This window comes from Carlito syrichta, unplaced genomic scaffold (genome assembly GCF_000164805.1).
Source record: "Carlito syrichta isolate Samal-C Ts95f unplaced genomic scaffold, Tarsius_syrichta-2.0.1 Scaffold308004, whole genome shotgun sequence".
NCBI lineage: Eukaryota > Metazoa > Chordata > Mammalia > Primates > Tarsiidae > Carlito > Carlito syrichta.
Genome location: NW_007252100.1, coordinates 378091 through 401172, shown reverse-complemented (window position 1 = coordinate 401172; position 23082 = coordinate 378091). Strand labels below are relative to the sequence as shown.

At 38.0% G+C, this 23082-nt stretch overlaps 1 protein-coding gene across 2 annotated transcripts in view; it reads right to left on the bottom strand.

Moving 5' to 3' along the window:
• The window catches only part of UPF2 (UPF2, regulator of nonsense mediated mRNA decay), a 120421-nt gene that overhangs the window by 24930 nt on the left and 72409 nt on the right, over positions 1-23082 (bottom strand). For both annotated transcript variants that reach the window (XM_021715899.1, XM_008064766.1), the window contains exons 11-16: positions 22624-22740; positions 19084-19269; positions 16923-17126; positions 15852-16127; positions 12376-12559; positions 6292-6431 (exon numbers count right to left, since the gene is read on the bottom strand). In XM_021715899.1, coding sequence (XP_021571574.1) covers positions 6292-6431; positions 12376-12559; positions 15852-16127; positions 16923-17126; positions 19084-19269; positions 22624-22740 — 1107 coding nt within the window. The remainder of the gene's footprint in view (positions 1-6291; positions 6432-12375; positions 12560-15851; positions 16128-16922; positions 17127-19083; positions 19270-22623; positions 22741-23082) is intronic.

Here is a 23082-nt window from a genome sequence, read left to right as displayed (position 1 = left end):
ATGCATTAACTTTTTTCCAAGTAATTTTATAAGTAAAAATTAAACTTGCACTAGAGATGTTCTTAAATTTGCCCTTGGACAAAAATGAACCCTTTCTTAACAATTAAGACACTTCCTACTCAAAAAGTAAGCTGAACTAAGCTAAAATGCATTACCTCCATCCTCCTCATGTTATGAATTACTCAGAAAAGGTAAAAGGCATTAACTTTTCAAATTAAAATGTTGAACAAGAATTCTGTTTGTCCTAATCCCACTGTACACTGATCTAATACAGGGGGAATCAACGGACCACAAAACCCAAGGTGGCCAGGGAAGGCAGGAGGACAGTGGACCAAACGGCAAACTGCTGGGGTTCAAATACCAGCTCTGCCACTATGCCTCTGAGATCTTGAGCAAATGGTCTAACCTCTCAAGGGTGCATGAGAAATGGTAATAATATAAATACAGTACCTAGGACACAGACCATGAATAATAAATTCTCAAAAAGTAATATTGCTATTGTAATAATGAATCGTATACTTTCTGTTGATAAAGTATACAAAGGCTACAAAAAGTAGAGTTTTACCAGAAAAAGTTACTTATTTAAACATTTGTCTTTAAGTTATAGAGCTGATATTTAAGAGAAAATCATTCTGGTTGCTAAGTGCTAAGAATAACTTCAAAAGGTCATATAGAGTTTTAAAAAGCTGAGTACTAAGATGAAAACAGAATAGTAGCATTTGTTTTTAAGATCTGAATTTTGGCCCTTTTACTTCTCAGTTGAAGTAAATACTTGTAGAATATTTATTTTCTAATTTATTCATAATCAGTGCTTCATCTTTCTTTAATAAATGTCTCCTTCCTTATAGTCACAGGACACCGTGGCCTTAGGATGGGAGGAAGCATGAACTATTCCAACCTCATTTCTCTTTTTTTGTTTGTTTGTTTGAGTCTCACTCTGTCTCCCAGGCTATAGTGCAGTGGCACACTCACGGCCACCACAGCCTCGACCTGCTGGGCCCAAGCGATTCTTCCACCTCAGCCTCCCAAGTAGCTGGGACTACAGACGCGTGCCACCACACCCAGCTAATTTTTTGATTTATTGTAGAGACGATGTCTCACCAAGTTGTCCAGGCTAGTCTCAAACCATGGGCTCAGGTAATCCTCTCGCCTCCACCTCCCAAAGTGCTGGGATTATAGGCAAGAGCCACTGCGCCTGGCCAATCTCATTTCTTCTTTTTTTTTTTTTTTTGAGTTGGAGTCTCACTCTGTCGCCCAGGCTGGAGTGTCATAGCACACTCACAGCCACCCCACCTTCGACCTGCTGGCTCTGGCGATCCTTCCGCCTCAGCCTTCCAATTAGCCGGAACTACATGCACGTGCTACTGTGCCCGGCTAATTTTTTATTTATTGTAGAGAGAAGGTCTCACCAAGTTGCCCAGGCTGGTCTCAAACCATGGGCTCAGGCAATCCTCTCACCTCTGCCTCCCAAAGTGCTGGAATTATAGGTATGAGCCACTGTGCCCGGCCTACTTCCTTTCTTAAAGTAAAGCACACCTTTCACCTTTCACTCCTCCCAAAAACGAGATGAAGTTCCGTCCATTGAGCATTTTGCTTGCTTTTCTACTTAGCAAACACATCTACCATGGACATTATTTACTCTCCAACTGGAAAAGTAAACAATGGCTAAAAATAATACAACTGTCAGGATTATAAAGTTCAAGCTCAAAAAGGAGAAAATGCATTTAAGGGAAAATGTGTCATAACTCTTCAAAGGAGAAATTAGTAAGACAATAAGTCCTCTTTAGTGTCACACTACCTAGGATGCTAATTTATTAGATACTGTTTATATAATTAGCACAGCAGCAAAACCCAAAGACAACCATAAGATGAGGCTGAAAATATGAAATGCAAATACTTTCTCATTTCCCTTTGCTGTTATAAAATACTTAATAAGCCAACGTAAATTGCTGAATGTTTCTATGACAACCTCATTTTTTTTTTGAAGCAAACAATATCTTATTAGAATTATAAATATAAAATACAGAATGATAAATAAATGCTTTAAGTACAGGGTCTTAAAAATAACTTTGTTCAATTTTCAAAACATTGACTATAACAATTTGGGTAGTACAAGCAAAAAACAAAAGAGGTTTCTTCCCTGCTTGCCAACTGTTTTACTTTATGTCTCTCAATGTCCTCTCGGGGTGAATGTTCACATCGAGGTGGATCCTGGGAGGCAAGCAGGTGTATTGTAGCAACCGCTGTATGTGCCTTCAGAGATGGGAAGGCACCAGGGCTATGCCCCCACAGTGCAGTGAGTTGAGGCAAGAACTGGGATACTGTCAGTGTTTCTCTGTAGAACCTACAGTGAGTCTCAAAGGTATGGAACAGTTCAGGTTAAAAGGCATAAGCTATGTCAGGATCGTTTAAAGCAAGTTTCTCGTTCAACCAGAGAGGCAAGGTCTTACTGGGCTTAAAAAAAAAAAGAAAGAAAGAACAAAAGAGTCTTTCCCTTCCAACCTAGCCTGATGCCGTATGTGACAGCTTTCTTTTTCTGAATTCCTAGAAAAAAAAAAAAAAGAAAAAGAAAAAAAGTAATGGCTGTCAGTATATCTTCTTGTAAAACTGTGAGCTTCTCAGGGTTCTATTTGTCCCCTTCCTCCACGGAACCTTCTCAAACGCCCCAATTCTTTCACTTTTGTTGTCTGCAATATAAATCTGACTTCAATTTATATTGTCCTATGTGGCTAATTCCATTTTAGTGTTCTCTTCCCAAGTGAAACCCAAAAACCCTTTAGGGATGGAGGGTATGCATTTTACTTTTTTGTAAAAGTGTCTTGAAAAAGCTGATGTCCAAACAACTTTGTTTAATTACCAGATTGTCCACGCTAAAAACTGAATAGCTTACCTGTAGGAAAATACTCAAAATCTTGCTGCAAAAATTAATGTAAGGCCTGCAGTATGGTCAGTATATTTGCGGAATGGAAGTGATTTCTTAAAGCCAGAAAATTCCCTCGGTTCAGCTATCCTTAGTGCTTAAAACCAACCTGAAATGAACACAACCAGGGTGGTTCCCACCTCAGCCACATCCCTGGTATTCCCTGGCCTCCACTCATCCATCTACTCCCTCCAGGTCCCATGAAACACCCACATTTCCCTAACACCAAAACTCTTTTCCTTCCTTTCTTTGCAAAATGGTTTGTTAATTAAAAGCCATACCCAGTGTGAAGTCTTTCAAAAACCTAGCAATCTAGGCCCTCTCATTTTATTTATTTTTATTTTTATTTTTTGAGTTGGAGTCTCACTCTGTCACCCAGACTGGAGTGCAGTAGCCGCTCCCAGCCACCACAGTCTTGACTTGCTGGGCTCTGGCAATCCTTCTGCCTCAGCCTTCCAAGTAGCTGGAACTACCGGCGTGCGCTACCACGCCCGGCTAATTTTTTGATTTATTGTAGAGAGGAGGTCTCGCCAAGTTGCCCAGGAGGGTCTCGAACCTGCAGGCTCAGGCAATCCATTCACCTCAGCCTCCCAAAGGCACGGGATTACAGGCTGAGCCACCAAGCCTGGCTGGCCCTCTCATTTTAACAGAATCAGAAGCAGAGTTGATTTTGTGGCCATCTCGCCAGGGAGACAGGGTTTTCTCAGGTTTGCTTGTTACCAGAAACTGAAGAGACTTGTAGGTAGCTTGACAAGGTTCAGCGCTGCCTTGCAGGCAATGCTTCTATCCTTTGAGAGTATTTTTACTGGGGTGGTCTGACCCCTGACCATAGTCGTTCCAGCTAGTCCTTTAACAGGACTGTGAGGTATCAAAAAAGTCAGTTGGGTAGCCCAGGGATTGGCAAGATTTGCTTTTACACCTCAACGTGTTTTGAACAGATTGACTTGAGTAGAGTTGGATTATGGCAATTTACCTCAACCTCACCATAGTTATTAGAAGAAATACTGTTATTCTCAAATTTTTAATTAGTTGCTTCAGTTATTGTTTTAATACCCCAAATTGAACAACCTGTTTTAAATCTCCTTCCCTTGTTCCTACTACATATGCTCTGCAAGTATCTCTTTAAATGCTTCAGTTATGATCCTTTAGATCAGAAGCCTAGAAACCACAAAGTAGCCTTGTCACCTCTTTAATTCTGCATAGGCATCATCACTGTACTAGCACATATGCATATGCGTGCGTGTGTGTGTGTGAGTGTGTGTGTATATATATATATATATTTGCTTTTAACAAAAAGTAAAAATGCTATTCTCATTCTCCTTTGTCTCAAACAGGCACACAGGTATGTAGTTAGAAATTAAAGGCCACAAAAACTTCCCAAGGAAGATCATTAAAAAGAAAAATCCTCTCTTCCTCTAACATCACACAGCTGGTCTTTAAGGCATGCCAACTAAGAAAAAAGGCATCACCACAGTGACAGGAAGACTGGATCTTTTCCTCTTTGGGTGGTAGCTGAATTTCTATTGGAAGTCCGAGTAAAACATATAAACCCTCATTTATTCTAAGCAAGTCTTTTCTTCACTTTCCTTCAAACAATACTTTTACTTTCTCATTAGAATACAAAGATTTGGAGACTGTGAAGAGTAAGGTTCGGGGTGGGTATCAGTCACTTTAAATCACATGTTGGCTATGCAGAGAGAGGGAGAATGGCTGGAGAGGAGAGTGACAACCTCATTTTAAAAATGGAATCATATAATGTTCACCTATTATACTGAAACGAATTATAGAAGCATATTCCAGTTCTAATCTTTTTCCTTTTGGCTCTAAATTTTTATTAACTTATTTTTATCTACTTTCAGGGAGTTCTAAGGTTGTAAAGAGAAAGTGGTAGCAAATAACAAATACTTACACGTGCACGTCCACTGCCTGTGAATACTAGCCAGTGATGAAAAGCATGCATCACTGTCTATACTGCCTCTTCACAACCATTCATTTTCAACTAGCAAAGCTAGTTGCTATGCAATCAAATCACATGAAACTTCAATAAGCTACAAACCTTGAGGGTTAAAGGAAACACAGCCTTCTAGAATTTTACATCTAACTATAGTAAAATTTAATTACCTTAAATTATTGAGTCCTTTTTCGTTAATTCTAAATGAGGTTTTTAAAAATCCAGTTTATGAATCTATCTTATGAATGCTATAAACAATTAACAATCCTTTAAACATTAAACAACTCACATTTTCTAAATATTTACATTCCATTTACTCAACTACATCAAAGCTTTAAAACAAATTAAATTTTCCCAAAACACTTAAGGATTGATTAGAAATTTAAATTTTTTTCAATACTTAATTAAAATTATACTTCCAGTGGAAAAAGTGCTAATCTCACAGTTTAAATTTCATTTTTGTTAATATTCTGTTCATTTATCCTTTTTTTAAACTTTCTTATTTTGTTTCTACTACCCCTAATTCACTCTCCAATCTACCTCCTGCTTATGAAGCAAATCTCATACATTCTTTCATTTTCTTGGACTTTTTTTTTTCTTCTTTTAAAAGACAGTGTCTTGCTGTACTGCCCAGATTGAATTGGAACTCCTGGGCTCAAGTGATTCTCCTGCCTCAGCCTCCCAAGCAGCTGGGACTACAGGTGAGTACCACCATGCTCACCTTCACAGAGCTTTTAGGCTTAAGCAGGTTTGAAAGAAAAAACTAAAGAACTGAAACTATTCATTTGAATCACATAAAAATGACATTCTGGTAAATCAAAATGGTAGAAGAGCAATTTCATATGGTTTAGCTTAATAGAGTCATAGAAAAAAAAAGGTGTGTCAATTACTACAATACACAAGGAATTTCATATTACATAAAACCATGAGTTCTGGAAAAAATACACTTCACTGATATCTAGCCAGTACTTTTGCTTTTTAAGTCTGTAAAACCCATTGGTTATAAAACCCATATTCAACAGTGAGGTTAAGACACACAGGAGATCAGTTGTTTCAAATTGCTTATCAAAAACACTATAATCAATATTTTATTAGTTTCTTTAAAAAACTCAATCAAATAATAGAAATAGAATACCAGTTACATTTACAGCAATAAGACTAAGGAGGAGGGCTTATTTTAATATGTACTATGGAAAACCTGGCCGTGGCCAGGCATGGTGGCTAGCGCTGGTAATCCTCGCACTTTGGGAGGCCACGGCAGGAAGACTCCTTGGCCAGGAGTTTGAGACTAGCCTGGGCAACATAATGAGACACTGCTTCTGCTAAAAACCAGAAACGAACAAAACAAAACAAAACCTGGCTCATATAACCGAAACGCTCTTCACAAATGTTCCTATTTGCTACAAGCGGAAGCTGTCACCTCTTCTTCCGGCTCATTTACTTCGCTTTCGTTTCCAGACTGTTCCTCGGTCTCCGCTCCCCTTTCTTCTTCTTCCTCATCCTCTTCAAGAGTTTCCCCTTCTGTCACAGAATCTTTTGAGTCTTTGTCATTCACTAGGCCTTGAAATGAGGAGAAAAATGGAAAAATACATTCAAAAAAGCTACAAAGCTACTTTTCTACATTATGCCACTTCATTTAAAAAGACGTATTAAGTAAAATAATTCAGCAGCCATTTTCTCAGAATGGGAAAAATCACTAGGAGAAACATTATAAAAACTCAGTGTGTAGAACCACATTCAGTAAAGGAGAACTGATGAACTGTTTAACCTATTAAGTAAATAAAACTAAGGAAGAGGGCTTATTGAGTCTATTACACTGTTGAGTCTATTAAAAAGGAAGAGAAAAGTCATGGAGTAGGGGTGTGTGTGTGTGTACTCTTCCTCCCTTTCTTTAGAGCTTCAAGTACTTGGAATATCCCGTTTATCTCAGTCTCAAACAAAAGCAAAAAGCAGCAGTGCATAAGGTACCGTCTCAGCCATATACATAGGATACAGCCTCAGCCACTCTTCACCAAACCAAGTTCAAGTCTCTAAAAACTCAAAGACATAAAGAACCATGTCACTTTAATAAAGACATCACTTTTGGCTAACAATATGAATGCATGCAAATTAAGACTAGGGGAAAGGGACAAAAAGACATAGCAGCTTTTTCACAATACAGCATCATTCTTTTTCTTCGATAACAGCAATCTCCGCCTAAGGGAACTCCCTGTTCTGAGGTTGCTTTCAGCTCCTGGGTCTACCCCACAATTCACTGTAGAGTCAATTCTTCTTCTTGTCTGATACCAATCTACCCTCTCTGCTTTCAAGATACATACAATTTGGCCTCATCTGACTCTACTGATATATTTCCCACTCCTCCCTCCTAAGCCTTTGCCTGTGGTTGGTAAAGACTCCTCCAGGAGAGTCCACGGCCAGAGATCTTGCTCATCCAATATGCTTCTCAACAGACAACATGCCTCAACATGTACTTTCAAATCCCATCCATTGTTCAAGTTCAGTTCAAGTGCTACTTCTTGCATAAACTATCACTAAGTACTTCGATCTATCACGTTTTATCCTACTTGCTCCTAAGGCACGTAGAAAATTTGTCAAATTTGATGATACACCATAGTTTTTTTTTTTTTAAATGATTTCATAAATGTTACATCAGACTGCAAAACCCTTGAGGACAAAGAGCTTGTTTTATATGTTCAAAACTTAAGAGAGGTCATATATTAATAAATACACACTAGGTGCTAAGTAAATACTTGTTTATTCACAGAATCTTTGAGGATTAGAGCAAAAAGAAACTTCAGTGATGATATAACATAACCCTCTCATTTCTTGAATACTGAAGACCAGAGTGTGAAAACTAGGCCAATAAATAAAAGTAAAAATTTATTATAGTGTCTTAATTCTAAGTAATTGATTAAAAATTGACAAAAATAAAAGTACAGAGTAATTAAAGCAGGTATGGTCAAGTTCGGAAAGAAAAATTGAGAGAAGATGAATGAAGTCCAGAGAGATACATTTTAAACATAAAATAGGTCCGGGTGCAGTGGGTCACGCCTGTAATCTCAGCACTCTGAGAGGCCAAGGTGGGAGGATTGCTTGAGCCCAGAAGTTTGAGACCAGCCTGGGCAACACAGCAAGACCTTGTCTCTACAGAAAAAAAAAAAAAAAGGTAAAAATTAGCCAGGCATGATGGTGCATGCTTGTAGTCCTAGCTACTCGAGAGACAGAGACAAAAGGATGACCTAAGGCTGCAGTAGCCATGATTGTGCCACTGTACTTCAGTCTGGGTGACAGTGAGACCTCGACTTGAGGGGGGGGGAAATGAGAAAAGAGAGTCTCAGATTGAGATTCCATTGACCTACATATTTTTTTACTTATCACTTACTAGTTTTCATACATACAAACGTTAGATTTTAAATATCCTTTATTTACATGAACTTAAAAAGCAAAATATTGGACTGCTGAGTTACAAAAGGCAAAAAAAAAATGTAAAGTCAGGATCGTGACTAACCATTCTCAGTAAAAATATCACAGTGGTGACAAATTCATGAAGCATAAAACATCATTACACCTGTTATATCCCCTTAAAATATGCATCATGGGGAGAACTGTTATTTATACGTAGCTATGTTTTGATATCATACTTCTAATTTGTGAGGAAAATACACACTATTGTCTACACATTTTCATTTGCATCATATGTTGCTTTCAAAAACAATTTACAAGTATTACATTTTTGCATTTGCTAGACTGTATAATAATCATTCAGCTGCCAAATCCTAGGAAACTGTCAATGTAAACCAATGTAGATGAAAATGAATATATACAGAACACAGCAATAAAAAAATGCAAACTCCAGACGGTAAAATTAGAAGTCAAGTATACTTGGAAACCAAAAGAAAATAATTTCTTTTCATCTGAGCAGCTTGGCGCCTCAGTTTTCCTGCTCATAACAGAGATAACAGTAACAAGCATTAATGCCGCCTTTCAGATTTTTTAAAACTATATTTCTCTGTGAACCAGAGATACTGAACAATGTCCCCACATACGTAAAGTCAAAGAGAGCACAGTCTTTGAATTCTGTGATAAAGTGTTAACTGAGTGTTTCAATTTGGGCTTTATTTAACTCATTTGTCAAATATGAATAATCTCTGTTATTCTAGCAAATAAGCAGTATTCAATTAAAAACACCAACTCTTCCCTGTCCTCTCTTTTTAAATTATGTCACAATCATTTATCTATTGGTGAGTTCTACTTCATTGTCAATTGTCTTAGCTCTGTATAGAAGTAATAACAACTGGTATGTAAACTATTTTCTCTTTAATTTTAGTTCTTTCCCATTATCAGAAAGTTTTAAACACCTAATATATTTTTTAGTGCTTTCTTCTACCATTTTAAAATTTGGTAACATTTACACTTCTCCAAATACTTGATAAGTAAACAGACCTATTTCTAATCTTTTAAAACATAAATATTTAACTCTTTAATCCATCTGAAGACTGATGGTATAAGATATGTCTTATTTCAATTTTCCCTCAAATGTTCACCTGCTGTCCTATTTTTTGAGTCCTAGTTCATCATATTCTAAATTATTTCATATTTAATTAGAATACTTCTGGGCTTTTTATTCTATTGATTTTATTTCTAATTTATGAAATATACTCTTTTGCTCTGAAATATAATTTATTCATATGGATTTTTTTTTAAATTCTCTCATTTCTGTTCCTTATAATATGAACTAAAATTTCTAAACTAAAATCAAATAATATTGTCGATTACCAATTTGGTTTTGTTCTTAAATTTAAAATATAATCAGAGCTAGTAATTCTGTCTATCCTGAGAAAATAAGAGATACAATCAAAAGTAACACAAGAATATTATTTATAGTGGTGCAAAACTAGTCAAACAGCTGTATTAAATACATTATAGCACATTCATATGGCCAACTGAAACAACCAAAAAGATTTAAAAGAATACTTGACAATATATTAAGTAGAACCAATAAAGTTATAAAACCACAAATACGCATGAAAAAATTTTAAAAGACTAGAAGAAACATATCAAAATGTTAACACATGACTATGCTTCTGTATATTCCATATTGTATATCCTTCTGTATATTCCATATTGGTGATTTATTTCCTTGGTATTTTTCAAAATTACTGTCATAAATATGTATTACTTTTAACAAAATTAAAAATAATCTTCAAAATATAAAGGAATGTCTTTAGTGTTAGCAATGGGATACTATTGGACTAAAAGAATAAATTTGCAAGTGCCTGAAAACAAAAAAATTATTAAAAGCAAAAACTGTATTATCTGATGGTTTATCAACAGGAAATTTAATATAGATCTTTCTACATACATTGGCTTCCTGATATTTAGACTAAAACCAGGAAGAATATGGAGACTCAGGAGTGCACTGATTGCAGTTGCTACCGTCTTTAAAGTTTCATTCCTAAATAGTGATCTATTTTTTCTTCCCCTTATTCAAAACAAGGCTCCTCAAAAGAAACCTGAAGTCCTTTAATGTAGCCCTTTGATCTACAAAGGACAAAGTACAACTATTCTCTTTACTGCTACCAAAGTGAGTGTCATACAAACATGTACTCATTCCCATTTATACAGAGAGTACCATTCATAAAGGACCTTGAAAAACAAGACTAAGACTTAAGTTTCAAAGCACACAAATAAGTGAAATAAATAAGTTTATAAATACTTTTCTTAAAAAAATGATCATGTATTTAACTAGAGTCTGAAAAGGAAAAGGAAGCACATAAATCAGAACAAGGTTCAAAGAACAAAAAGAATCACAAAGGCCTTCATGGATTGAGTAGTAGGAATGGTTAATACTTGTACAATCAGTAGCAACATTTTAAAAATAATGTTCAAATTACAAAAATCATTCTCCAAAAGAGAAGTTACCTTTGGAGAAAGCAATACTATTAATACACTGGAAGTAATATGCCAAAAACAATATTTGAGGGGGAAAAAAATCACAAATGCCTTCACCATGAAAAGCAGTTCTCTGGCTGGGCGTGGTGGCTCATGCCTATAATCCCAGCACTCTGAGAGGCTGAGGTGAGAGGATTGCCTGAGCCCATAAGTTCGAGACCAGCCTGGGCAACTTGGTGAGACCTCATCTCTACAATAAATTTAAAAATTAGCTGGGCATGGTGGCATGTGCCTGCAGTTCCAGTCACTTGGAAGGCTGAGGCAGAAGGATCGCCTGAGCCCAGCAGATCGAGGCTGCAGTGGCCGTGAGCATGCCACTGCACTCCAGCCTGAGCGAGAGAGTGAGACTCCAACTCAAAAAACAAAAAAAGAAAGAAAGAAAGATAAGCAATTCTTCAGATATTCAATATAAAATGTGTATGCAATTAGGATAACTGGTGAAAGTCAAGGCCCCATAATAACGATAGACATGAATGTATCAAGTCCTAGCAGGAAGTAAAATGCTAACTTAACATCCTGAAAACATGTCACTTTGAAATGACTACAATAAAACATGCTAAGAACTATTACTAGTGTTGTTCCTGTTATTTCTATTGACAAAGTTGGTAGGTTCCTTCAGCCCTTAGTGGGAGCCGTTCAAAAGCTAACTCTTCTCCCAGGACAACTTCAAGATACTGAGAAAGAATAAGATAACCCCCCCCAGGTATCCCTAGGTTTTCTCTATTCCTTAGAAATAGAGACACCTTTGCCAGTGAATAGGGTCTGAAACTCTGTAGGATAGTTCCCAACTTCTCACAGATACTCCCTTCTACAGTTTCTATGCCTGCCATTTCTTAGGAAATGTCTTGAAAATACACACTGTATAAATAAGAAATGCGTTAATCAAAAGCAGATTTTTTTTTTTTTGAGTTGGAGTTGGAGTCTCACTATGTCACCCAGACTGGAGTGCAATGGCCGCTCCCGGCCACCGCAGTCTTAATCTGCTGGGCTACAGTGATCCTTCCGCCTCTGCCTTCCAAGTAGCTGGAACTACAGGCGCGCGCTACCACACCCGGCTAGTTTTGATTTATTGTAGAGATGGGATCTCGCCATGTTGCCCAGGCGGGTCACGAACCCGCGGGCTCAGGCAATCCACTCACCTCAGCCTCCCAAAGCGCTGGGATTACAGGCTAAGCCACCAAGTCCAGCAAAAGTAGATTTTTATATAAGCAAACAAAATTCTAAAATTAAGAGAGACTGACAGAGGCTGGTTGTGGTAGCTCATGTCCCGTAACCCCAGCACTTTGGGAGGTAGAGGGGGGAGGATCACGTGATGCCAGCAGTTTGAGACAAGTCTGGGCAACATAGTGAGACCTCATCTCTATCCAAAAAAAGGGGGAGGGGGCCTGACAGGACTGTGCTTTTCCATCACTAGCATCTACAAGTCCTAAGTAACTGTTTTCCTCCAGTTTCAGATTACTTAATGAGATCAAGTACGCCACACAGTTTGTACCTGATGCTATTAAATCTCCCATGTAACACCTTCACGTCCTTTCTGTAATGAGTTGCTTACCTAGTTTTATTAAGAATTCCCGTTCCAAGTCTTGTACCTGCCTGATGGATTCTTCCAGAGAATTACAGAGTTTGATCTTTGGTCTTAGCAGTTCCAGTGTATCACTGATCATGTAATCTATATCAATAGGAAATGGGTGATCTTTTGTCCAAACCTCCAAACTTTTCTTCCACCAAACATAACGCTGATAACAAACAAAAGATAAATTTAGCTATGAGAAATTAGTAACAAATATTTAAAAATAACAAACTGTATTCGTGGCATTGCCTATTACAATAACTAAGCTAAAGCTTGTACAAAACACCTACCATTTCTATTAATGGTCAACAGCAATGATCCTATTCCAATTATTTCCCTCTATCTATACAGTTTTTAAGCTATTTGGTGACTTAATAATCTTTTTGTTTTAACTGTCACAGTTTTTGTTAGGGTAGGGAAAAATTATAAATAAAGTATCAAATAAATTTTCAGGTACTCTGCAACAAGGCAGAAACCCCACACTCCCACCCCAAACAGGGATTATATTTAATTTTACAAAAATAACCAGCTTCAAAGGCATAATTCTGATAAGTTTTCATTATTTTCTCTATGCTACCTGCTTTGGTTATTTTAAGTCAACTGAAGTATCTGAAGATACTGTTTTTGAAATATATGAATCAACAAGCATTTACTGAACATCTACTGTGTACATGGCACTGTGTGGACATCTTCCCTCTGTACTCCTATCCTGGTCCCCTCATTTTTATTTTACACTTGTTCTAGTCCTAAATTTACATTAACTGAAAGTGCAACCTAAGAATTTACTAGTATATGAACAGGGATCCGTCTGGGTGCTTTATTCTTTCTCTCCAGCTTGTTCTAGATTATTGCTATTATTGCTTGCTAGAATGCAGAATCTGAGGCCCCACCCCACACCAAGTGAATTAGGATCTGCACCTCAACATATCCCTGGGTGATGTGTATGCAGATTAAAGTTTAGAAACCAGCTTCAGGTTACCCTTTTTACCTGGCCTTCCAATACTGAACTGCATACTCCACATATTCCAGGTGGAACACACTGACCTCACTCACTTCTGAATCCCATTCTGTAGGTATACCTATGCTATACATTCTGCTAATCAATTTGGAAATGTTTTTTGTCTCTGCCCCTGGATATTTCTGAGTGGTACTTTTCTCTCAACCTGGATGTCAGAGTAAATCCAAATAAGAATTCTCTTATGAAGAGATGCTACTTTGAATGCTGTTATAACTGCCATTCTGCAGCAAAACTCTGCTTTTTAACACAGCCTTCAACATAAGTGACCCTGAGCCTCAAATCTGCAAGCTTCTTTCCCATTTTTTTGCTCATCAATTCAGCAAGTAAAGGAGTAATAAGTTTTCTTCTACTGCAAAGGTCTAGGGGTAAAGAAAGTTAACAAACTGCAACTTCCCAAGACTGTTTACCACTACTTAACACCAATCACCCATGTGGATGCATTTTTGATACCTCAAGTTGTAATATTAAATTTACTTTCTTCATTAAACGAAAATGCTAACAATTGTGATTACACAGAATCAAATGGTACTATTGGTACTTTATTCAGTAACATCTGAAGCACTGGACAGTGAGCTGTTTACTCGGCACTTACAGCACTGTGTTTTATGAGAAACAGTAATTGGGCTTCAACTAATCAACATACAAGTTAACTTTTGGAATACAAACTTCATAAAAGTTGTAGCATTGTCTCTGTATTTGCATCTGAATTTAATTTATACTGCACTTGTTCCAAATCATAAGTTTATATAATTAACCAAAATTAAATTAGAGAAAGCACAACCCAAGAGGTTACTAACAAGTGAATATGTACTTCCTTCTGTGTTAAAAATAGCATATTTCAGCAGGGCACAATGGCTCACGCCTGTAATCACAGCAATTTGGAAGGCAGAGGCAAGAGGATTGCCTGAGCCCACAAGTTTGAGACCAGCCTTGGCAAGATGGTGAGACCTCGTCTCTAGCATAAATTAAAAAATTAGCCAGGCATGATGGTACATGCCTGTGGTTCCAGCTACTTGGAAGGCTGAGGTGGAAGGATCGCCTAAGCTCCACAGGCAGGCTGTGGTGGCCATGAGTGTGCCACTGTACTCCAGCCTGGGTGACTCTGACTCAAAAAAAGAAAAAGAAAAATTGGCCAGGCTTGGAGGCTCAGCCTGTAATCCCAGCACTTTGGGAGGCCGAGGCAAGTGGACTGCCTGAGTCTGTGGGTTCGAGACCCACCTGGGGAACTTGACAAGACCTCGTCTCTACAATAAGTCAAAAATTAGATGGGCATGGTAGCGCTCGCCTGTAGTTCTAGCTACTTGGAAGGCTGAGGCGGAAGGATCGCTGGAGCCCAGCAGGTGGAGGCTACGGTGGCTGGGAGTGTGCCACTGCACTCCAGTCTGGGTGACACAGTGAGACTCCAACTCAAAACAAAAAAAGAAAAAAAGAAAAATTTTGTTATAGAAACAAAATGTGGGATGTATACCAGAATACAGATAAGTGTGAGCATTATCAAATGTATAAAAACCACAAGTTATTTAATTAATAAGTTACTGTATTAAATGCCACAATCCATAAATTATTGAAAAAAATTCATAAACTATACCAAAATAACTCTCAAAAATTAACGTTCAATCATTATCAATCATAAGTTACATGTAATTAGAATGTTTATATAACAGAATGTATCATACATATATATATATATTTTTGAGTTGGAGCCTCACTCTGTTGCCCAGGCTGGAGTGCAGTGGCACGCTCACAGCTACTGCAGCCTTGACCTGCTGGGTTCAGGCAATCCTACCACTTCAGCCTTCCAAGTAGCTGAAACTACAGGCTTGTGCTACCATGTCCGGCTAATTTTTTGATTTATAGTAGAGACAAGGTCTCGCCAAGTTGCCCAGGTTGGTCTCGAACTCCTGAGCTCAGGAAATTCTCTCACCTTGGCCTCCCAAAGTGCTGGGATTACAGGCTTGAGCCACTGTGCCGGCCTCATATATTTTTAAATCACTAAAAGCATCCTCTAATGAAGAGTAAATATAATCTAATTATGAACAAACATACGATATATGAATAATACTACAGAATTTCTTATTTAATTTTTTTTTTTGAGTCAGAGTCTCACTCTGTCACCCAGACTGGAGGGCAGAGGCACACTCACGGCCACCGCAGCTTCAACCTACTGGGGCTCAGGCGATCCTTTCACCTCAGTCTTCCAAGTAGCTGAAATTACAGGCATGCTCCACCATGCCTGTCTAATTTTTTGATTTATTGTAGAGATGAGGTCTCACCAAGTTGCCCAGACTGGTCTCGAATCCGCAGGCTCAGGCAATCCTCTCACCTCAGCCTCCTAAAGTGCTGGGATTATAGGCATGAGCCACCACACTGGCACGATAATATTTTTATAATATATGCAATGCATTAAGTGATTCCAAACTGCATATTTCAACTTACATACCTGAAAATATACAAGGAAGCAGTCAAGTTTTCGTTTACTGGAACCTCGATCAAAGTACTGGCCACAGGTGTCCAAAATAGTGCATACTAGTCTAATTCTGAAAAGATGCTCAGGAGGGTCCAGTGAACTTGGAGAACCATCAGGGTTAACACCAAATGAAGTAAAAGAATAAAGAGTTCTGAAAATAACAGCCGATTCCACCATTCGGTAATTATAAAGTTCTCCTAAGAATTTGGCGCTGCTGATACGCCTCTGATTAAACTTAGGTTGATTAACCTAAAAAACAGAAAACAAAAACACAGATTTTCATCAACTATAATAATGTTTTTGAAAACAGGTTACATTTCCCTCTGTAATTTGACACTATCAAATACTGAAAGAACACTGAACAGAGAAACAAGGTTTCTTTCTTCCTTTTCTATTAAACTGGTTACTTCTGGGTGTTCTTTTTCCTCTCTCTAGGAAACAGCTATCTTTAAAATGGTTTAATAAAATAAACAAATTACATAATAAATTTAGTATTAAAGTTATCATTAAATGAATTGTTTCTAAAACAGTTAAAAAAATAATTCTCCCTGTCAGCCTCCCATAACCTGTTTTCTCTGCAGTGAATTAAGAAAACAAAAAGCCTGGGTTTTACAGTAAGAGAAAAGTGCTTATATAAAATTCTTACAAAATGATTTATCAACCTTTCAGTGCTTCTTAGTCAAAAAATAAATAAAAATAAAGAAAATAATGATCAATTTTTTTCTAATTAATGCATTTATAGACCCCTAAAACTTGAGTCTCAATAGTGGCTTATAAATCATAAAAAATGTAATACACCCTTCCAACATCAGCTAAACTGGGCTTGAGAAAAAGGGCAAAAAATACCCCAGCACTCGCCTGAGAAAAGACTAGAAAATCTGATACACTAGGGCTAATTAACAAAGCACTGACTCCAAAAAAAGTAGCAGTAAATGACACCACAGGGAAAAAGGATAGTTTTTCAAATTATTATTTTCAATAGGATGAAAAGGTTGTTAAACTGTCCACTGACTCCAACCTGGTAACTTTAAAAAAGTCTGTTACCTCCATTCCTAATCGAATATCTTCCAAAACTCCATCCACAACGTGGATGCCAACGTCCTCTTGGTAGAGCACCAGTCCTGCTAGGAGGTTGGCTACACAGTGAATACTGTTATATTTCACATTCCAGATGTTTATCATACAGCAGATGACATAGTCTTTTACTTCTTGGTCCTGCCAGGGCAACTTGCGCATCTGTCTCAAGACCTAAATGAGAAGAATTTTGGTTAAATTATTAAGATAAACACATAGTAGTCTGATCAAATAATACTGAATTTTTGATGATTGTACTGTCAGATAATCTTGAAAATAGAAAATATTTTAGGAATCCTCTATCAGTAGCATTTCAGAGAGAGAAAAAACGAGATTTTTTTTTTTTATTAGAGTCTCACTCTGTCGCCCAGGCTGGAGTGCAGTGGCATGCTCATAGCCACCACAGCCTTGACCAGCTGGGCTCAGGTGACCCTTCTGCTTCAGCCTTCCAAATAGCTGGAACTACTTGTGTGAGCTACCACATGCAGCTAATTTTTTAATTTATTATAGAGACAAGGTCTTGCCATGTTGCCCAGGCTGGTCTTGAACCCGTGAACTCAGGCAATCCTCTTGCCTCTGCCTCCCAAAGTGCTGGGATTACAGGTATGAGCCACGGCAGCTGGCAAGATTTTCTAATTATAACAAAATTATTCTCATTTTTCCCTAGAGTTTCTAGGTCTTCAGTCTAGCTACCTGTACATAATCATATATTGAGGTCACTGAAAGAAATATGCCAGGTTTACAAAAAAAACACGTTTGTTATTGTGTGTCATTTGATGTAAATAATCTCATTTTAAAAAACCACAAAACATCAATAAGAGTACCAGAACTCAAACCAGGGGAAAAGGAGACCAAAGGGAGGCCTAAACTTTACCTATACAATGACCACTTGTATATCTAGCCCTGAATTGCACCCCACATCTTTAAAATAAAATTTAAAAAATAAAGCATCAATTTCCAAAAATAAATAAGCCTAAGATCAACTGGTTAAAAGATCACTTAAGGTAGAAGACACTAACTACATCAAGACTGACACTGCACAACAATCTCAATTTCCTCATGTGTAAAAATAGGAGATAATAAATGTCAATGTCTTCTCCATCACACAAACAGTTTATAATCTTTAAACTTTTAGCCAATTCTGAAACTGTCTTAAAAAAAATTACCACCACTGACTCAACTTGGTTTCAATCTTCAAAGCTGCGTTATCACTCCCTATCATCTTTTACCTAAAAAGAAAAAAGCCGTACACTGTATTATATGTCAATTTGTAAAGATCACCAAGAAATGTGTTGTTCAACATATGTGACTTAAAAGTAAAGTTTAACAAGGTAACTACAAGAGTTAAAATAATAGGTTACCGGTTCTTCACCTTTCCTGGAAATTGACACCCGTTGAGAATCTAAAGAAGGATACAGATCCTCTCTCCAGAAAACACAAAGAAGCACCGTCATAAAAATTAGGACCCAGCTGGGCTCGGTGGCTCAGCCTGTCTTCCCAGCACTTTGGGAGGGCGAAGTAAGTGGAATGTCTGAGCCTGTGGGTTTGAGACCAGCCCAGGCAACTTGGCTAGACTTCATCTCTACAATCAAAATAAAAAATTAGCTGGGTGTGGTAGTGTGCACCTGTAGTTCCAGCTACTTGGAAGGCTGAGGCGGAAGGATCGCTTAAGCCCAGCAGGTTGACACTGGGGTGGCCGTGAGCAGGCCACTGCACTCCAGCCTGCACAACAGAATGAGACTCTCTAACTCAAAAAAAAGAAAAAAATAGAACTCTTGAGGGAAAATGGGCCTCTTAAAGTCCACTGAAGGTTAGAGTCCCCTGTACTGATACAAAAGAACGCCAGAGATAAAGCAATAATTTAAGTATACACAGGTATCCATATACATAGATATCAAAATTAAATTTAGCAGTGTTACTATTTCAATTGGAATAAGAAATTATCATAGAAGGAAAGTAAAACCTATGTCCCAAATATTATGTGTCAAAATCATAATTCTTAGGACGACTGGTACAGCATCAATTATAATGGAACATGGACTAGTCCTCTACTTCTCCTAGATATTATATAAGCTTAAAACTACCACAACTCTCAGGGTGACTATTACTGTCTCATTTCATCAAGATTTACCTTCTCAGTGGTAACCTTAGAGAGATCCTTGTACAACAGTTTTCGGACATATTCCTGAAGAGGAGGACGTTTCTTTTTCACCGTTTTCTCAGCTGGAGGTGGGTTGCAATAGTAATATGCATTCTCTACCATTGTGACGTATCTTGCATCAAGATGCATTGCTTGCTTCTTTCTCATCATTTGTTCCTAAAATAAAAAGTTCAATGCAATCAAAACACTTTCATTCTAAGATTTCTTTATTCCTAACAAAATCTTCATTCTCAATAACTTAAGACTTCAGGATAGGGGTTGGGTACAGTGGCTCACAGCTGTAATCCCAGCACCTTGGGAGGCCAAGGCAGGAAGATTGCTTGAGCCCAGGAATTCAAGACCAGCCTAGGCAACATAGCAAAACCTTGTCTCTTCAAAAAAATGAAATAAAAAAATTATGAGCTAGGAGTTTGAGACCAGTCTGGGCAATATGGTGAGACCTCATCTCTACAATAAGTTAAAAAAAAATAGCTAGGCATGTTGACACATGCCAGCAGTCTCAGCTATTTGGAAGGCTGAGGCAGAATGATTGCCTGAGCCTAGGAGGTCAAGGCTGTGGTAGCTGTGACAGTGCCACTGTACTCTAGCCTAGGCAACAGAGTAAGACTCTGACTCAATATAAATATAAAGTAACTGGGTGTGAAGGCGCATGTCCGTAGTCCCAGCTGCTAGGGAGACAGAAGCAGAAGGATTGTCTGAGCCTAGGAGGCCAAGGCTGTGGTGAGTCTGATAAAGCCAGGGAACTCCAGCTTGGGTAACAGAGTGAGTCTCAAAAAAAAAAAAAAAGATTTCAGGATAAAAGGCTAGAAAAGGAAAGGAAAAAAATCAGGTATATCTAAGATCAGGTAGTACTGTCATACTACTCTTCATTTTTAGAACATATTAGCCCATGACTATTTGACTTTAAGCCTTATCCAATAAAACACTCAAGAGAATTTTGCTACAAATATAACTTTAGTCATAACTCTGCCAAACTATATAACCTCACACCCAGTTACTTTATTTTTATTTTGAAATCAAGGCTCAAATAAATGAATGATTGGAATTACGGACTAAGAACACAAATAAAAGGGGGATTATGGCTCTGGTTGTTCCAGGGACAACAACTGAAAATAAACTTAGTTCTCAAGGCTTGTGCCATCCAGATATATCTGACATGTATCAACAGACAAGAAAACTAAACTCCCCAAGGTTTTCTAGATTTTCTAGGGTTACCAAGACTTCGAGATTAGTTTGGACAACATAGCGAGACCCTCATCTCAAAAAAAATTTTTTTAAAGACCAGCCAGGCATGGGGACACATGCTTATAGTCCCAATTACTCAGAAGGCTGAGGTGAGAGGATCACTTGAGCCCAGTAGTCCAAGGTTGTAGTGAGCTATGATAGCACCACGGCACTCCAGCCTGGGCAAAAGAGGAGATCCTTTCTCTTAAAAAAAAAAAAAAAATTTACTTGGCACTTACTAACACTAGGCACTATATACCCAAGGCTGGAAACTCAACCGTAAATAAGACAGACAGAATTCCTACCATCATGTAGCTTGCAGTCTGGTGCAGAAGAATTAACTATTAGTCTTTTGAGTAATGACTGTAATCAGTAGCATGGAGTAAAGCAACAAGAACTAAGATGGAGAAGAGCAGGTTAGGGAAGGCCTCTCTGAGAAAGTGATGTTGAAGCTAGGAGCTGAAGGATGACAAAAGACTGAAGAACCACAGGAAGAGCTCTGTAGCAAAGGGAACAGCAAAAACAGAGGCCTCAGAAGGGCAGGGAGTGGTGGTTCAAGTCTGTAATTCCAGCACTTTGGGAGACCAAGGTGAGAGGACTGCCTGAGCCCACAGGTTCAAGACCAGCCCAGGCAACTTAGCAAGACCTCATCGCTACAATAAATAAAAAAATTAGCTGGGCGTGGTAGCATGTGCCTTAGTTCCAGCTACTTGGAAATCTGACACAGAAGGATCTCCTGAGCTCAGCAAGTCGACGCTGGGATAGCCGTGAGTGTGCCTCTGCACTCCAGGCTGGGCAACTTAGTAAGACTCCAACTCAGAAAAAATTTTAAAAATAATAAATAAAAAATAAAGTATAGAGGCCTGAGGAGAAAGAGTGAGGCACAGCACAGGAACTGGGTGGTCTGAAAACAAAGCAACACAAGAGCAAAGAGGAGAGGGGCCTGGGTAACACAGAACCCTACTTATCATAGTAGGAAGTCTCAGTTTTAAGCACACAGAGGGAAACCACTGGCTAGCTATAAGCAGTATCATGGACTGGGGTGTTGAATGATGGCAGATTTCAAGATCTGAAAAGATCACCATGTATGTAAGTTCAAGGAGGGAGACAAAACATTTTTCACTGTTGTATACCTTGCTCCTGAAATACTACCTGGTAGGCATGTAATTAATATTTAACAATACAAGAATAAGTAAACTTTTTTTTTTTTTTTTGAGTTGGAGTTGAACTACAGACACGAGCTACCATGCCTAACTTTTTTTTTTCAATTATAGAGACGCGGTCTCACCAAATTGCCCAACCAGGTCTTGAACCTGCAGGCTCAGGCAATCCACCCGCCTCAGCCTCCCAAAGTGCTAGGATTACAGGCTGAGCCACCATGCCCGGCCTTATATTATACTTTCATATGCAGTATCTCATTTAACCTTACCAGCCTGAGTCAATGAGGAATTATTTCCTTGCTACAATAAAAATTTGAACTTAGAATGACTGTTATATGATTAATGAGATATAAGCCTAGAAATAATTTGGAAAGCAATTCCATTTGATGGCCTTTACATTAACATTTTTATAAGCAGATCACAGAAAAAAACTTATGTTTCTTCACAAATAGATCGTAGCAAGTATAACTTACCTAGAAAAGCTGGCACAATCAAGACTTTCAAACAAGCAAGACTGATGCCATGACAGTCTGCCTAGGAATTCCTATGGCTGAGCTTCCATCGACACCAACACCAACACCCCTCTTCTACCACACACGCTCACTCTCTCCCCTCAAAAGTCTTTCATGCAAATGCTTAGATATTACCAATTCACATAACTTAAGGACTTAATAAATGTGACGCCATTTAAACATCTTAATTAAAGAAGTAACTTCTCTCCAAAGTTGAATTTTCAAGCTTATGTTTTGTTTTTTAATCTTAAATTTTAATTTTATATTTTAAGCTTACATCCTATGTGCCTGTATGACACGAACACTGGCTTGAGATATACCAAAAACATTCATAAAGATGGCTCTAAGAAAATCGTATTCAGAGTAACGCTCATTTGCATCATCTGTTAAAATGTTATGGGTTGAACTTAATTCCCCTTTATAATACCATGAGCTCACTGGCAGCCAAGTGAGAGAAATTCTTGCAGCTCATAAGCATAGGATGTTTCAGTCTAGGTAGAATGCTTGAATTCATGTGACGGAGCAAGATAACCAGCACTGGTCAGTATTTTTAACTGTTGAAGTATAGGTAAATCAAGAACCTCCATCTCATACCAGGATCCTCAGGCTCTTACCAAAAGTACACTGGTCCTCAGGTGAGATTCTGGAGATCTGAAAAGAAACCGCCCACATGTCTCCAGTAGGGTGCAAGCCATTTCAATATGGTGATGAGAAAAGTCTGACAGAAGCATCTGCAACAATAAGCATGATGAAAAACTACAAAGACAACACTCAGTCCTAGTACAGTAAGAAAACATCATACATCTAATATGAGCAGCAACTTTAAAAACATCAGTGTAAAAACCAAAAGCGAGTCCACTTAGGTTCACCACTGGACATCTTTTGTGTTCTAAATTTTGAAAAACTTCAATATATTTAATGACTCTCTCTTTAGAAAAACGCATCAAAACTAATGTCAAAGTCCTTTCTATATGTATTATTAGATATTATGTATTTAAACACAGGCCACATCCACAGCTGCCATTTTCTGGATGCCTTTTGTTTTAGTCTATATATAATACTCACTTCTTAAA